The sequence below is a fragment of the Choristoneura fumiferana genome, chromosome 23 (assembly GCF_025370935.1).
Source record: "Choristoneura fumiferana chromosome 23, NRCan_CFum_1, whole genome shotgun sequence".
In the NCBI taxonomy this organism is placed as follows: Eukaryota; Metazoa; Arthropoda; class Insecta; order Lepidoptera; family Tortricidae; genus Choristoneura; species Choristoneura fumiferana.
In genome coordinates, this window is record NC_133494.1 from 2,821,334 (window position 1) to 2,839,758 (window position 18,425).

An 18,425-nucleotide genomic window follows, 5' to 3' on the forward strand; every position below is an offset into this window, starting at 1 on the left:
AAAGTAGTAGTGCCTAAAGAATACAAAGTTGCCACGTTTGCCGGTACTTCATATTGAGCTTTATCTGTCACACAGAGAATACACATTACGGTACCAATTAACATGGATTTAGGCACTTCAATATGTCGACACAAATCCAGATGTAAATAAAATAGTTAAGTAAATGAAATAATATTTTATTTTTAACAAACTCAAATTAACATTGTAACGATTTATAAAATTAAGTAGCAATAAAAAACATATAACAACTAGTTTTCTTAAAATATATGTTTAAAAATTAAAAAAGAACACTTTCGCAATATGATGCTACTTTGTTAAAAATAGTGTTGTATATAAAATAAAAACAATTCATGATTTAGTAATTCCATACGGGTAGACATAAGTAGCTGAGTCTCGCTTTGTTTCTCTTTTCGTTGCAAGCAGATCAGCACATCACTATTTGAACTATAAGCCACTACAGAACCTTTTCATAGTAAATATCAGCTTATGACTTATTCTGCCATCTTTCGAGTGCGACGTGCTACAAACGTATAGGTACTAAAACAAAACCGTCACGTAAATGCGAAACATGACGTTTCCATGACCACAATGGTCATGTACCGTAAAGATGGGTTACATTGCCCCCAGGGTATTTGTCTACGTAAAAAACAAACTTCAGTGCAGTTTTGTCAAGCAATAGATTCAACGTTAAGGAAATTGGTTTTATGAAATTTATTTAAAACCTTTTTTGGAGGCTGATTGTTCAGGACAATGGTATTTTAGTAGGGGGGGGGGGGGGGAGCGCATTTGTTATTCAGTGGTATACCTAGTGCCATTCACGAAGACGCGTGATTTTGTCAAAATTAGACATTAATGGCATTGTAATAAGAACCACGGCACGCGTCATCGTGAATGACTCTACATATATATACATACAGAATTTAGTTCATGGCAACCATCATTCTACATATAATAGCGTAATAATAACTAGTGAAGTTACATCTAGACAAGGCGACAATGGTGTGCGGGTATGGGTACGCTAGTCATTAATATTTCTCAATATTTAGTGTGTGAAAATTATGATATATTTTTTTTTATTTCACGAATTGTAATCAAGATGTTTGTTAAAACAATAGGTACTAAGTTGATTTTATTTTTATTGCATATTTTACTGATATAACAGGCAGTTTCTCTGTTAATTTCTTTCGAAATAGTACAAGTAGGTTCTTTTTTTCCAGTGCCGAAGTTCGGCTCAAGCTGCCGAAATTCGGTTAAGAATTTCGGCCCATCCCCAATTATAACGCTATGTGTGACTTTACGTGATGACTGTGGGCGCGTCGCGACCCGTGTACTTCTGGAGCTGTGATATTTGCAGCGCTACGTCGATGAGCGGCCACAACATTACTTGAGCGTCGCCGAACACGTCTGTCGCTTCGTACGAGTCGATGTACAATCTGAAGGAAATAAACGGGTTAGGTTTCATCATCATCTCAGCCTATATACGTCCCACTGCTGGGCACAGGCCTCCTCTCAGAACAAGAGGGCGTAGGCTATAGTTCTCACGCGGGCCCAGTGCGGATTGGGAACTTCACACGCACCATCGAATTGCTTCGCAGGTTTGTGCAGGTTTCCTCACTATGTTTTCCTTCACCGCAAAGCTCATGGTTTGACCTATCGCCTCTCAAACAGAGGGTCGTGGGTTGAAACCCCGGCTCGCACCTCTGAGTTTTTCCAAATTCATATTACATTTGGGTTAGGTTTATAACAACAATGTTGCGTTATGTATCTAACCCAGTGATGGACCGGCTCCGGCCCGCGAAGGGATTTTTATTTCGTTTATTGCGACCATGTTTAATTTACATTTAAGTTTGTCAATTGTTTTTTTTTTCTCTTGTACAATAAAGAGTTTACATACATACATTACAGGTGTTATATTTAATTTAATCGGGCCCGTCGGCGTTCCTTCGAAATGAATAGTCCGCGATAATTATTATTTTGATTGTCTTGCAGAACATAATAGAATAATCCATACTTAATAATATTATAAATGCGAAAGTGTGTGTGTTTGTATGTTTGTCCGTCTTTCACGTCGAAATGGAGCGACGGATCGACGTGATTTTTGGCTTAGAGATAGTTTATGAGCCCGAGAGTGACATAGGGTACTTTTGTCCCACAGTTCCTGAACAGCGCGCGATAACCGAATACCTCGCGGGCGAAGCCGCGGGCAAAAGCTAGTAGATCTATAAATAAAGGAGCAACACGATACGTGTGATCAAATAAAAATCAAAACAAAATTCATTTTTAGTATAATTATGGCCCTCAACTAAAATATCTGTAACTTTCTGGCCCTCATTAAGAAAGTACCTACCACTGGTGTAACTTATCTAAAAATAAATCACCATGTATTTCCATTTACCTGACAGTAGCCCCCGAGCTGCCCGTCCCACTCAGACGCAGCACAATGCGAGATCCATCCTCGAAGATGATTCTCAATCCCTGAAAACAAAACATAATAATACGGTATTTGACTATTTTGTATATGTTTTATAAATTAAAACTACACAATGCCTGTTATTGAATAGAGAAACAATTTTTAAGCTACCTTTACAAATAACAAAGTTATAAAGGTTTGAATTTCAAGATTAGACAGAGAAAGACATACTGGCATGTGACGTCATACGCCAGTACCGCCATACTTGCTGCATAGAGAAAAGCGTTTGAGAAAGAGACAGGTATATAGATTTTTCAAAAAATCACTATGAATCCAATTTTCAACCGATTTAAATTTTCTCTTCGCTAAACACTATCTGTATATCTATATTTTCATAATAATATTAAGATATGGTCAAAACAGGAGTTGTCAAATACCGTATTATGCTAATTAGTAGTGATAAGTTAGAATTTTTTTTGTTATTCGACTTTATGGCAACGAGCAAGTGGGTCTCCTGATGGTAAGAGATCACCAACGCCCATAAACATTTATTTATTTATATAGCCTCACCTGCTTCATAGCCACGCTGCGGTCTATGGGGTCCATATAGGAAAGTTATCCGCCACCTTGACAGTGTATGTCTTGGAGCCAGCGGAGTGCTGCGAGCCCACGAAGCCGGGCTCCGTCATGCGCTGTTCGAGCGCCCGCATCATCTCGTTGCATGGGTCACTTGCGCACTCTTCATAATCGTATCTAGAACAGAAGACTTATAAAAATCACGAAGATATATATTATTCTCTTTTTTCTTTTATTTATATTTTGTGTAGTTAAGGTATATTTTTATGTTGTAAATTACTAGTTTTGTGTATTGTAAAAAAAATGTTTTAGTTGTCGAGTTCACTGCTGTTGTGTTCTTTTAACGCTTAAATGGTTCCAACGGAAGACCAGCGTCGGCCGCAAGGTTGACATCATGCTGAGTTGGGACCATTTCGTGACAAAATTTATTTCCTTTTTTCTTTTTCTTTTATTTGTAAAAAATGTCACGAATAAATGTTTTTCTTTCTTTCTTTCTTTCTTCAAAATAGTTACGTGGGTGCACACTCACCGGGGTTCAGCTGAAAACCAGCGCTGCAGCTCTGGTTACAGGGCTACGGCACATGCTGGCATGCATCACACTACAGCACAATGTCTCTAATTTTTCTCTCTTCTCCTATTTATGTTTTTACTGTGTTTTTGTTGTGATGTAGTGTGTTTTTCTTGTCAATAAATGTTGTGAGTGAGTGAGTGAGTGAGTGAAAATCTTTTCTCTATTCCGTGGTGTAAAAAATAACTTAGGTATTTCTAAAGTTCGCTTAAGAACATTTTTAACTGAGCTTAGCTATTTTTAGGGTTCCGTACCCAAAGGGTAAAGGCGGGAACCTATTACTAAGACTTCGCTGTCCTTCCGTCCGTCTGTCACCAGGCTGTATCTCATGAACCGTGATAGCTAGACAGTTGAATTTTTCACAGATTATGTATTTCTGTTGCCGTTATAACAACGAATACCAAAAACAGAATAAAATAAATATTTAAGGGGGGCTCCCATACAACAATTTAATTCGTCATTGGAATAAATTTTGCTCATGTCTGCCCAACAGTTTTACCCTTTCAGTGTAATTACCAATTCGAAACCAATGCTCCAAAGTGTATCCAGTAAAAAAAAAACCGGCCAAGTGCGAGTCGGACTCGCGCACCGAGGGTTCCGTATAAATATTTTTATTATATGATGTAACTAAAAATTTACGGTTTTCGCAATTTTTCCTTTATCTGTGCTATAAGACGTTGCTTCGTACCAAATTTCAAGATTCTGAGTTCACGGGAAGTACCCTGTAGGTTTTGATTCCCTTGCGAGATTCGAAAATTTGCGGCATAAACGGCTGTATCTTTTGATTGCGTTGGCAGAAGTTTGATTTTTTTACAGCTCCAAGGGACAGTAGACCTGAGTATTTGATATAAATATCAGCTTGATACCTCCACGAGTTCCTGAGAAAAAGGGTCTTGACAGATGGACGGATGGACGGACAACAAAGTGATCCTATAAGGGTTCAGTTTTTTCCTTTCGAGGTACGGAACCCTAAAAAACAGATAAGTGCCACTTCACGACGACGTTCTAAGCTTTAGCTTTACTGAACTCCCAACCCGTGGCCGTATTGTCTAAAGCCCAGTTTACACTTGCAAGAAAAATCGTGCAAGTTGCATTACACTGCAGCGCTCTATTGGCCACTACAAACTCGTTGGCTTTACGGCCTCGCAATGTACCTAATGCAACTTGCACGATTTTTCTTGCAAGTCTAAACCGGGCTTTACGCCTGAGCACTCACACAATCGTCACCATCTCTTTCTATCCTTGTGCTACACCATGAGGCAGAAAGAACTGGTGAAAGCTATTTGTGATTCCGAATGCGTTAGGCAATACAAGGCCTCAGGATTAACTTTAACACATGTCGTATATCGAAAATACAAACTGAAACATAGATACACAAAAAGAGACCAGCGCTGGGAATCGAACCCAGGTCGTCAGCATTCCGTGCTGCGTGCTATAACGCTACACCACCACTGGACAGGAGTACAGACACAAATTTCTCCTATGCACCACATATACAGCTTGTTTGTTTCTTATTTAGTCACTTAAGCAGCGACACTAGCGACATCTATGCTTTAGCCCTCATCGAGAAACTTTCAGCACTCAATTTGAACTAACCGCTCACACGGACAAGAGATGTCGCTATTAAGCAATCAAATTAAGACTGGTTTTTGGAGTCTTTTTGTATTTTTTTATTTCAACTAAATTTTGTTACTTTTACGGTCATCCCGTAAAATCCATATCTAAAATACAAACTGAAACATAGATGCACAGAAAAACCAGAAAAAGAGACCAGCGCTGGGAATCGAACCCAGGTCCTCAAATAAACCCACCATGTCATGTCGTATATAAACCCTCACCTAGTGAAATAGTTCCTTCCGTATTTGGCCCAGTGCTGTTTGAGTATGTCCTCGACAGACTTGCCGGTATTGGCCAAGACAGAGAGCCACGCGAGCGCGGCCCATAGTCCGTCCTTTTCGCGCACGTGGTCGGAGCCGGTGCCGAAGCTCTCCTCGCCGCAGAGGGAGAGGCGGCCGGCGTCCATTAGGTTGCCGAAGTACTTCCAACCTTTAGTACGGACAATCCAATTAGAATCAGAAACTATGTTCATGCATCTATGTATATCTTTATGGTATACTTTTATAAGAGTAACGTGATAGGCTTAAACATATTGTTACGGTTTGGTGTGATGAATTAATTACATACCAAATAAACAACGCCCTTTATTTGATTTTGCAAATTATGACGTAGAAGGTCCAAATTGTACTTTACTCTGTGAAGATTAGAATTATTTATAATTTACGCGTGGATACAAGCTTTGCTTAGTCTGAGACTAGGTCAATTGGTGTCAAGTGTCCCATGATATTTATTTATTTATACTACGGAATTCGATTTGGACCCGCAATCTGACATAAGACGCTGACTGTGGCAGTGTCATTAAAAATAAAAAGGACTAGTATATTTTTAGACAATCCCAATTCTAATTTATGTGTTATGCCTACACTCTGTTACACAATATAAAATAAGCAAAAACAAAAATCTTTCAGACCATATAGGAAAATCCTTATTGTCCATAGCATTGTATCCTGCTCTCATAAGGCAATTGGCAGTATCTCATTTTAAGACGTTTCGAGTAAACAGAGAAAATGTGTAAATTGATTACGCGTATTTTATTGTTCTTAGGGGGCGAATCATGTTGTACGAGTAGACAAGATACGGCCAATTTGCTTAGTTCATCTGATAGAGAATGTTTTAAGCTACGGTATCAATAGGTCAAAAGTGCTTTTTTTAAGATACTGCTAATTGCCTTATGAGGGTAGTATCTAATATAGCCTCTGGTACCATGGATCGCTCACCAGTGGGCACTTCAAAGATCTCCTTCCCGAGATCCTTCGCCACGCGATCCACCGCAGCAGCGGTGGGCATACTCCGCGCGAACCCCTTGACCCCCGAGCGCTGGAAGTAGGGGATCACCGCCGCGTGCGCAGCCAGCACCGCCAGCGAGTCCGATGGTGTTACGAAGAGAGCGTCGCGCCCGATTATCATGTTGCGGTCGCCTGGGAAATGATAATGAAGTAGTGACTAACTGCTGCGCTTAGAAACGTCAGTTATTACTTAAATACGGCGCCGTAGCCAAAATGGACGGACGAAAGCTAGTTTTTGTCATAATCGAGCGTCCCCCCTCTACAAGCTGTTGCTTTGAATATTAAAATAGCTATTTATGCAACTGTATCGTAATAGAGGTCCCTAAAACACGTGTGTGGTTTCATGAAACGAGGCGTAGCCGAGTTTCATAAAAGGGTCACATGAGTGTTTTAAGGCCTAATTACGAATCAAAACTTGGTGATATAAACTTTTTGGATTTGCCCTGTATCGTAATGGTGAAAAAAATTGTATTATAACATTATTTTGTTAGAAGAAAAGTGTTATAATGTGTTTTTTATTATATTTCGGTATTGTGTTTAAAAAGTATGTAAATATAAACTCGTATTGAATTTTATAATTTTTTTTTAAACTTATTCCTCACCATCGCCATCGAAAGCAGCGCCGAGGTCGTAGTCCCCCCCCTTGACGGCAGCCACGAGGTCGGCCGCATACGTCAGGTTGGGGTCGGGATGCGCGCCGCCGAAGTCTTCGAGGGGCGTCACTCGACGCACGTTGGCGGAAGACGCGCCGAGCTCGCTGACGAAGATCGCTTGCACGTACGGACCGGTTACTAGGGTAAAAAGGGATAACAATTAGCAACAACAACACAACACAAACAACAACACAATTATTAGGTTAGCTGGAAGAGATGCTGGGCGTGTTGTGTTTCGGCGTGGATAGTAAGCCGGTGAAATTACTGGCACTTGAGGTATCCCATCTTAGGCCTCTAGGTTGGCAACGCATCTGCTATCCCCCTGGTGTTGCAGGTGTCTATGGGCGGTGGTGATCTCTTACCATCAGGAGACCCACTTGCTCGTTTGCATCCAGTCGAATAACAAAAAAAGATCCCTTTTTAGGGATAAGCTCGCCTTCGCTCTCCTTTCTGTGTGCTTGTATTTCTTTGTACTTTAAGTGAAATAAAGAGTTTACATACATACATACAATTATATGAAATGAAATTCTTTATTTGCATTGAACGGGTTACATCATCTCAAGATCTTATTATTTATGTCACAGTACAGCCGCTCAGCCCTTAGGGGCATACAAATATTAAATAAATATTTAATTAAATAATAAAATATAATAATCTGTCATCTAGTAATTAGCTTTATCGTAGTTTATTTATATGTTGCTGCTTATCCCTCTGCTTATATTTGTTAGACGTGTATTGTATGTGTATGGTACGGCTGCTTGTATTTTACTTGGTGTAGGTATATATTTATATATGTAGATGTATTTTCATTGCTTTTTTACATTCTGAATTGCTGCTGAAAATGCTGTCAAAGTTTGCCTGGAAGTTTGCGCTCATAAGCGATAAGGTCGCCTATTGCTTGTAATATTTCTCTCTGTGTACTTACCTGTAATTTTTGTGTATTGCATTGTATAATTTAATATATCGTCACTACATTAAAAAAAACTCTTATCTCAAAATCGATAATTTTCAGAGTCAACTTTACGACCATTATTTCAAGGTTCAATTTTGTTGGCGTGTTCAACTGAGATACAATTTTTCAAAGTAGTGACGATATGCATCCTTTCCTTACTAATATTATAAATGCAAATGTAACTCAGTCTGTCTGCCTGTCTGTTACCCCTCGACACTTTAACCGCTAGACCGATTTATGAGGTAAGGGGGTAGTTTTCATGGTCTTAGGAAAGGACATGTAGGATAGTTTTTATCCCGGAAAATAGTTTCCGTTCCCGCGGGAAAGCGATAAATGAATTGTTGGCAGACAAAGTCGTGAGCAAAAGCTCGTCCTATTAATATTATAAATGCAGAAGTTTTTGAGCCAGTTTACGTGTGCGCGCGTGCGTGCGTGCGTGCGTGCTTGCGTGCGTGTGTGTGTGTGCCTGTGTGTGTATTTGGAATAGCAAAGGCTACTTTTTGTCCCGATATTTCCATGGCATCAGAATTTTCACGTCCAAAATTCTAAAACATTTACTATGATGTGTAGAAACATGAAATTTTATTAATATTATTATTTAAGTTATCAGGCAGGCAGTTGCACTGATAGGTGCTTGTATCTAGCTGTTCCTTGGTCAAGTATTCTTTGTACTGTTAATATGTTGGTTAGGGATGGGCAGAAATTCGTTTTACATTCGGTTTAACCGAATTTCGGCAGCTTCAGCCGAACTGCGGCATTCGGCCGAAATTCGGTTTAAATGCCGAACATTCGGCACCAGAAAAAAGAACCTACTTGTACTATTTCGACTGAAATTAATAGAAAGCATGTCTGTCATACATAACAATAGAATATGCAACAAAAATGAAATAAACATAGTACCTATTCTTTTAATAAACATCTTGATTACAATTCGTAAATTTAAATAAAAAAATTTTTTTTTGGGTACAATTTCCATTTCAGAAACTAACATTGAGAAACATATTGTATTTTTAATTATTAAAGGGTGTTTTCAACAATGAAATTTATCATGCTCCTCTTATCTATCAACTCGTATATAAAATTCACTAGAGGCAGGTCATTGAACCGAATATTTTATTTTTACCGAATGTTTGGCCGAAGTTCGTATTCGGTTCAAACCACATTCGGTCCTCTCTAATGTCGGTCTAGGCGGTTCTTAAATTGGTTCACATTCAGTGCTGATACTACTATGTTCTGGTAGTTTGTTCCATGTCTTGACCACTCTGTTATTTACATAAGAAATGTCTGCAAGGATTGTACGATTGTGGATTTCGTATACAATTTTTTCATACAACGTAAATGAAAACCGTGATGAAATTAGTATTAGATATAACTGGGTACAGTCGGGAAACTGAAAGAAGTACCAGGGGAACCTTAGTGCTGCTGATGTCATGTTGACATCCCACACATTTGCCAAAGAAGTCATAGCGAAATTGATTATGAAAAGGTTCCACCCTGGTACGTGAATCAGTTTCCGAAGATTTAAATACATGCTAATATGGCGTTGCCGTGGTGGCCTAGTGGTTTGACCTATCGCCTCTCAAGCAGAGGGTCATGGGTTCGAACCTCGGCTCGCACCTCTGAGTTTTTCGAAATTCATGTGCGGAATTACATTTGAAATTTACCTCGAGCTTTGCGGTGAAGGAAAACATCGTGAGGAAACCTGCACAAACCTGCGAAGCGATTCAATGGTGCGTGCGAAGTTCCCAATCCGCATTGGCCCGCGTGGGAACTATGGCCCAAGCCCTCTTGATCTGAGAGGAGGCCTGTGCCCAGCAGTGCGACGTATATAGGCTGGGATGATGATGGCGTTGCCTACCTCCGCTCATGGAGTCAATGAGCACATTGAATGGTTTCCTTTCCGGCGTGCCCTGGATGAGTGCCTTGATCTTAGGGAAGTCGAATATCTCCTTCATATAGCTCACGTAGTCTCGCACGGGGTCGATGACCTCGACGGTAAACGGTCGGTCGTCCACCTATATAATACAAAAAACCGATATAAAGTACAGAAAACCAAGGTGCAGTCGAGGAGTCACATACCATAGTGAAACCTTTGCATAATCAATTTCGCTAGGATTTTCTTTGGCAGATGTATGGAAGGTCAATATGACATGAGTCGCACAAAGGTTCCACTGTCGTGCGTGATTCTGTTTTTTGACTAGGTACGAGAACGACATATATTTTGTATCACGTGCCGAACTATTTGACCATTTTGGCCGCTACGATATATTTGATGTTGACTGTACATAGAGAAAACTTTCCAAGATAAGCCAGATCAGATCTCATCATCAATCTCTTCTAGCCAGCCTATACAATAGAAAAAAGTAGACAGACAGAAATTATATAATACATTTTGACATCGACTCACGTTAAAGTTGAACACGCCGATTTTATCAACCGGACAGCTCAAGTCCGGCACGGTCCGGTACTCCTTGATGGTGGTGGTGAGCGCATGGATCTCGTTAGTGGTGTTGTCCGGCGCCGGGCCGCCGTTGCTGCAGTTGAACTTGATACCAAAGTCATTGTTGATGCCCCCGGGGTTGTGGGACGCCGTTAGGACTATACCTCCTGTAAAAAAAATACCAATTCTTCAAGCTGTCGTGTTTCAGGTTCCAGCGTGAAGAGTGAATCAGCCAGTATTTTTTTTTTCTATATTGTAGGATTGTATCTTTTTTTTTCTATTTTCGCTTTCCGTGAAGCCAAGCGGTCAAAGCGGAAGATAAGCGTTGGCCTACACAGCCAACACTATGCTGAGCTGGGACCGCTTCGCGATTTCGGAAAACCTTGCTTTAATTTTTATTTTTTCTTAAATTGTCTGTGTAATGTGTTTGTATTGCGAATAGCACAATCAATGAGTATATTTTATTCTATTCTGAATTAGAGCGTTTTCTGATTATCCGATCCGATATCGGTATCGGACGACGATGGTCGACACCCGATAGCCGATACCCTTTGCTGTTTTCACATATTTCCGACAAAATCGTTTCGATACGCATGACAGCGACGCATCGGGCTCTGCGCACACAGAGAAAATTTAGATACACGTATAGCACACATACAAACATTATCGTCCGATCGTCCGACAGCCCACGGGCGTCTAATGGTGCCGCCAACAAATCGGTGTCGGCTCAGATATCCGATATCGGGCCGGACAATATGAAAGACAAGTACATAAATATTTCATACAGTGCTTGTTATTTATAGCTTAAATTGAATAAAGATATTTTGACTTTGACTTTGATTTTCGACTTTCCGATATCGGATCGGATAATCTAAAAATGCTCTTACTGGCAAAGAGATTATTCTATTCAGCCACCTCTGGTGTTGCAGATGTCTGTCTATGGATGGCGATGCTTGCCTACCCTTTATACTTTACACCCTCATACTTTACTTAGAGAAGTCATGATTAATCGCCGCCGGACAACAGCTTCCCCTAGAGCCCTAGAGTTTCACAACGACGAGAGGGAGAAGAATCTAAAAATCATAAAAATTGGTGTTTTTTTTTTATTCGACTGGATGGCAAACGAGCAAGTGGGTCTCTTGATGGATGATTTGTGGAAGGTCGCTTGCATTGCAGGCATAAGTTACCCATCTAGTCATATTTTATCGTCAAAGTTTCTCTATTTGCAATATTGCAACAATGTTTGGGTTCGATTCCCGTGTCGGGGCAGATATTTGTATGAAAAATACGAATGTTTGTTCTCGGGTCTTGGTGTTACTATGTATTTAAGTATGTATCTATCTATATAATTATATTTATCCGTTGCTTAGTACCCATAACACAAGCTTTGCTAAGCTTACTTTGGGACTAGGTCAATTGGTGTGAATTGTCCCGTGATATTTATTTATTTATTTATTTATTATCTAGATATTTATGATGTAAACAGATTGTAAATCGTTGAAGCTGATTCATCAAAGTTGGGACGACATTTTGCGCTGTCATGGTAATTACCATTGGTGATTTAACCGATACAGTATGATATCACGGTTGATAAAGTTATTATTCCACGCCTCCATACTGACTTGTGTTCCTTTTTTTAAAAAATATAAAATTCTTACTTTTCCATCGCTTTACATTTTGGAGGTAGCTGTCTTTGTCCATTCTCATCCTAGCCTGTTCAATAAACTGACAGAGACACGCCGGCTCCCTGTTGCAAAACAGCGTTGGTGCGGAAAAGTGTCTTAGGGATGGCGCCTCAAATATTTAATAAAATTCCAGATTCTTTTAAAGAACTGAATTTGGCGCAATTTAAAAAAAAAATGTCATTGTTACTCCTAAATAAATGTTATTATAGTGTCAATGAATTTTTAAGTGATGACAATTTATAATTATTAATATTGTTTTAATGTTATGACTTTGAATTTTGATGGACTGTTTTTAATTTAATTTAATTTATTTTTATAGTGTTTTGATTATTATTTTTTTTATGACATATTTATATTGTTTTTTTTTTAATGTTTTTTTTTCTTTCTCTTCGACTGATATATGTATGCAATTATAAAAGAAAAAAAAAACTGAAATTTTGTACGCCATGTGGCAAAACATACAGGGTTCTATATTTTTTTATTTTATCATCTCTACATCTGTACCTATGTTTGACAAATAAACTATTCTTATTCTTATTCTTACTGATATTGTCAAGGACATTAAGGGCTGTTAATGCAAGAGTCTTGCAGCAAGACTAGCTTTAAAAAGAAGAATTTCCCGCGACTCAAAAAAAGTAGCGTCAAGTCGCCGCATCGAGCAGCAGCAACAAGATGGCTGCTTGCTGGAATGATCTTGGTCTTGGAAGCTGATTTCTTAATCTTATTTAGTAGCAGCAGGGCTACTACGAAACCCGAAACTCGAAGTTCGTGTCGTGCGGTCCCTCTGACACTTATACTATTTAATACGCGAGCGCGAGAGACGGTACGATACGAACTTCGAGTTTCGTGTTTCGGAGTAGGCCTTCAGTCGTGGCAGTGGTACAAATAAAAGAAATTGGACTGAATGAAAAAAAATAACAGTGTTTTTTCTCTTCCTGTGTTTGTCGTAGAAGGTTTGGCAGCACTCTATTTTTTTTTTATTATTATATGGTGCTGGGTTTCCCTGGCTATTCAAGGAGACAAAAAAAAAGAATATACTTATAACGAATCCCGCTAATACCTATTCGGTACAAGTGAGAAAGTTTGTAAGTCTGTTTGTTTGTTACCTTATCACATCTAAACCACTGAACCGATTTTGATGGATAGTTTTTATCCCGGGAAATAGCATAGTTCCCGCGGGATAGCGATAAACGAATTCTATGCGGACGGAGTCGCGGGTAACAGATAGTAAATGTATACTGAGCGGCAAAAAATCTGGCCGTCAAATGTATGCAGAAATAGGTAATTTTGTATCGAGAGTGGGCCAAATTTTTTGCCGGCTGAGTGTATAAACGCTGCCGGTCGTTAATGAATAAGTACATCAGTTTTCTTCGTTTTCCTAAAGACTCATAAGGGCGCGGCCACATGCAAATCGCTCGACGCTCGTTTCCAGCGATAAATCCGGTCACGAAAATGTTGAGCTTTATCGCTGGAAAAAAAACCTCTTCAATTTCGGAAAAAACACTGTTCTTTTTTTTTTGCTTTTGCTCTGGATACAACCCGGAGAGGTAATTTGGATTATATTTTAGTATTTATTAAGTTTGTGTGCATTTGAGTAATAGTAAAGTATTTTAGGAATCATTTATTTTTCTTTCATTCTATTAATTGTTTGATTACTGTTTTACATCTATAATAGATAGAATAGAATAGATGATTTAGTATTGTTAATAAACATGGTACATAACATACATTACATACATAAACTAAAATAAAATAAATATTTATAAAAATCATTTATTCAATTTCTTGAGGGTACATATTACATTACCGCTGGTGCCTCTTTTTAAGTAAAAAAAATACCTGTGCTAAGAGACACTGTTCCTCTGTAAGCATAGGTATCTACTTTCATGCAAAATAGTAAACTTATCACCTATTGTTAGTAAAATTACAATTGATATCACAATTTTAAATGTAAATTATTATTTGTTGTTGTAGTGTCATGTTATTAACTCATTTCAGCTATTACCCTCAAAGAGGGACTTCGTAACAACATTAATATGATTCCGTTTGTCACCTTTCTGGCACGGAACTCTAAAAATAATTGGCTCAAAGATAAAAGGCAACAAAGTTTACCACTCTATACTTATTTTAATAACATGTATAATCAGGACACAGTCTCATTTATAATAACATAGTTAAGTAGTTAATTTAAGTATCAAATGCTAGTTATTTGTAAATACCGTAAGGTCAGGGTATTTCGACCCAATAGGCAGGGTTTCTCAAAGTAGGGTACGCGAACCCCTAGGGTTCGCTATTCGACAGTAGGGGGTTCGCGACAAGGTTTACGTGATGGTGGCTGCAAGACTGGCAAGAAGATTAAGATTGGTTTTTGGAGCCTTTTGTATTTTTTAACTCCAAATTTGTTACTTATTTGTTGTTGTTTGTTTCAGTTTGTATTTTCGTTGGCAAGATGATTCTTACCTATATTTGTTACCTTTTATTGAAATAAATAATATACATTATATTATGATTGATGATGATTGAAATAAAAATAAACTTAGTATCTCCAACAGCCACTTTTATTACTTTCTTTGGGGGGGGGAGAGAGGTAGGGTTCGCTGTCGTCTAGAAACTAACAGGGTATGTGGAGCCATATGTTCTAGAAACCCTGCAATAGAGGGTTACTTTTGCCCATATGAAAACTACATATACAAGAGGCTAATAAAAATATAAAAATGTGGGTGGTAAGCTAAAACCACCCATACAATGAGCCATAATTTCAATGCATTAATAAAACATGAACTAAGTAAATCCCAATTGCCAACAAAACCCTTCCAAGTTGCCAAGCCTTGTTAAATAAAACTATAAACAAAAGATCAGTTTTCTATTTCTTTTTCATATGAATCTTAAGGGAAATGAAGAAAACTTATGAATCCCGAGCAATTTTAACAATCTGGTTGTACTTGTACCATGTTTTATTATTTATTGTTTAACTAGCAGTTGCCCGCAACACCGTCTGCATAGCATTCGTTTATTGCTATCCCGCGGGAACAATGCAATATTCTGGAATAAAAACTACCCTATGTCCATCCCTGGGACTCAAACTATCTGTTTACCGAATTTCATCTAAATTGGTTCAGTGGCTTAGATGTGATGAGGTTACAAACACCAAACAGACTCACAAACTTTCGCATTTATAATATAAAGTGGGATTCATGCATTCATATCACTTACCGAGAGTGTTGTATTTCCTGATGATGCAGGACACAGCGGGTGTGGAGAGGATGCCGTCCTGACCCACCAGTAACTTAGCAACCTAAAACTCATAAAAAATCATAATTATTTATATTTTATTCCGTTGTACTTAGTTTCATATCCTTATCTTTATGCTGTGCTATTAACCTGTCAAGCGCCAGGCTCTGAAAAATGTATGTGGCCATAGTGCTTACAAATTTTGTTGACTCAATTTTTTTGGAACTAGGGAGAGCAGGTAGGCTTCGTACAGAGGGAGCATTCGTACAGTAGTCATATCTCCACTACCAAACACATTGACGCCATTGTATTTGTGTGCGTGACTCCCACTCACACGCATAGGCTAACCGCGGAGCGGGGCGGCACTGCGGCGGCCAGCTTCGTCAGGGCAGATCGAAACGTGTTTTCGCTCCACGTAAGTAATTTTTGGATTCAGTTTTGAATGCGTTTATCTCTAATAACTTTTTCTCGAATCGTTTACGTTATTATCCATGGGTTATATGTTAATGCTCTAGTTTTTCGTGTTAACGTTATTTTTGACATAATCTTAACGGGTATTTTTATTTTGATTTAATTTCTTGCTTTTTTGTGTTGGGGTGCCTTCGTGCATTGATGAGTGGGGTAGATTCGTACTGTACGAATGTACCCCGAGTTAGTATTTATGGTTTTTTTTATTGTTTCAGTCTTGCCTCGAATATACGTAAATAAAAAAAACTGGCAACGTGCGAGTCGGACTCGCGCACAAAGGGTTCCGTACCATTATCTATACAACATTAGACGTTAGCAAAAAACGGCAAAAAATCAAGTGTGTTGTATGGGAGCCCCCCTTACCTAAATATTTATTTTATTTTAATTTAATTTTTTTTCTTAAAGGGATTATAAAACTAAAAAATCTGTGAATATTTCAAGCGTCTACCTGTTGCCGTTATTAATATCAAGCAAAAAAACTGTAAAACAATTACGTTTGTTGCATGGGAGCACCCCTAAGTATTTATTTTATTCTGTTTTTAGTATTTATTGTTATAGTGGCCACAGTTTTGCTTAGTTTGGGACTAGGTCAATTGGTGTCAAGTGTCCCATGATATTTATTTATTTATTTATTATAATCTGTGAAAATTTTAAGTATCCAACTATTACGACTCAAAGAGACAGAGCCCTGTGACAAACGGACGGACAGACAGACAGACAGACTGCGGAGTCTTAGAAATAGGGTTACGTTGGTACCCTTTGGTACGGAACCTTAAAAAGGGAACTCGAACAGGGCAGGTAGACGAAGAAAACAATGAAATCTGCTATACAGGAGATCTTAGACAAAACCTTGTCTATTAGAAAAGCTGGTCAAAATTATGGTATCAATCGACAACACTTAAACTCGCTTAACAAAGTTCCACAAGAAAACAGTTGCTGAAAACGATGGTACATAGGTACAATCCCAAAGCGTGTGTTTAGCTCGAAATTTGCATCGAATCAAGTTGAATGCTTTGAACAACTACATCACGGGGTGGACTTTGGACTAAGCAATTAATAAAAAAACTGTTATTTTGATTAAGACTGAATTATAATATGATTACGTGTTATTTTCGACCTCATTAAATATTTGTAGTTTGTATAAATTGCTTTTTGTGACTCTGTACGGAGGCTCCCGACTATGTACGAATGTGCCTTCCACCGTGTACGAAGCTACCCCGAGCGTGAGGTGCTTTCGTACGTTTCTCATTTTTTGGGGAAACAGTCACAACTTTGAAATGTTGCTATTTGGCAACTCTAACGAATACTACTATGGTAACTAGATATATAGGCAATGTGGTAGTGTTTCAATTATTTTGAAATTAGGTACTGGTTAATTTTTACAAGGCCTAGAGTAAAAAGTGTACGAATCCTACCTGCTTTCCCCTACTTCAGACAGGGCTTTGTGGTCAAAACACCAATTCATTCAATGTTTTTTTTTTATATTTATTTATTTCCCTGTAAACTGTAGAGTACAATATCTATATCATCAATACTATTAACAGAACTTGTATCTCTAAATCTATAATTTTTCTGAGTGAACTTTATGAACATTATTTCAAGGGTCTATTTTGAGACATATTGAATATAGAGAAATATGAGTTTTTTTCAAAGTAGTGACGATATAATAGATGTTGCAGTCCATGATGCTCTGCAAGAGCACAGAATAGTCCATGACTGATGATAAGCAAGATTATGTACAAAACATGGAGAATATCTATGAGCTTGATAACATGAAAATAACCATTTTGTTAACAATAACCAAATGAAAAAGAGGGCCAGTAGGTCAGTATAATAATATTCTGCAAATACGATACATTTTTTTAAATTATAAAGTAGGTAGTTACATTTTCGAGTCAGTTTTAATAAATATGTTTTACTGTTTAGTAAAAAGGTTTCTTGAGCCTAAAATTTTACTATTAGAACAACCATAATTTTAAAACCATAATGATACTTAGTAAACATACAATAGGATAAAATAAATGTTAAGAGGTTTGTTCTAAAATATTAACTCACCCCATTGCCAGCGCTGATTTTTATGATTTTATCTACGACTTCTTTCACGAGGTACCTCCCATCTCCACCGACCACCAGCGTGGAACCAACAATGCTGTCTTTATTCGCATTCAAAATACACTGAATAAAGTTTTCTGTATAGTTTTCTTGAAGGAAAACTTTAACTCTTTTACGTAAACCGCTAGTACCCGGTTTTTGGCCTTCGTACGGGGTAGTATTGACAGTAACAACGCTCGGCATTTTCACTAAACGACAAAATATTCTGGGCCGCTACTTTAAAGCGAGTTATCTCGCCAATGCGTACTTAATAAATAACTTTATTTATCTCCCAGTTCGTAAGGTCAATTAGTACGGGACGGACGGGCGGGCGCCGAACTAATTCGTAGCTGTCAAACGGAAGGTCAATCAAGGTCACAAATGGATTGCGTTCAGAAACTCGTGTATTATTTTGGTTTATTGGCTACAAATTATTGCACTAAATTTT

General features: G+C 38.3%; 1 protein-coding gene across 1 annotated transcript; it reads right to left on the reverse strand.

The window, feature by feature from the left end:
* Positions 1–160: 160 nt before the first annotated feature.
* On the reverse strand, positions 161–18,330 carry LOC141441379 (phosphoglucomutase-like). The gene is given in 11 exon segments (XM_074106106.1): positions 161–1,433; positions 2,396–2,475; positions 2,981–3,021; positions 3,024–3,163; positions 5,393–5,600; positions 6,389–6,589; positions 7,060–7,248; positions 9,921–10,077; positions 10,470–10,669; positions 15,401–15,482; positions 17,942–18,330. Coding segments are annotated over 11 exon segments (1,677 nt in total). The 5' UTR covers positions 18,182–18,330; the 3' UTR covers positions 161–1,294.
* Positions 18,331–18,425: the final 95 nt, after the last annotated feature.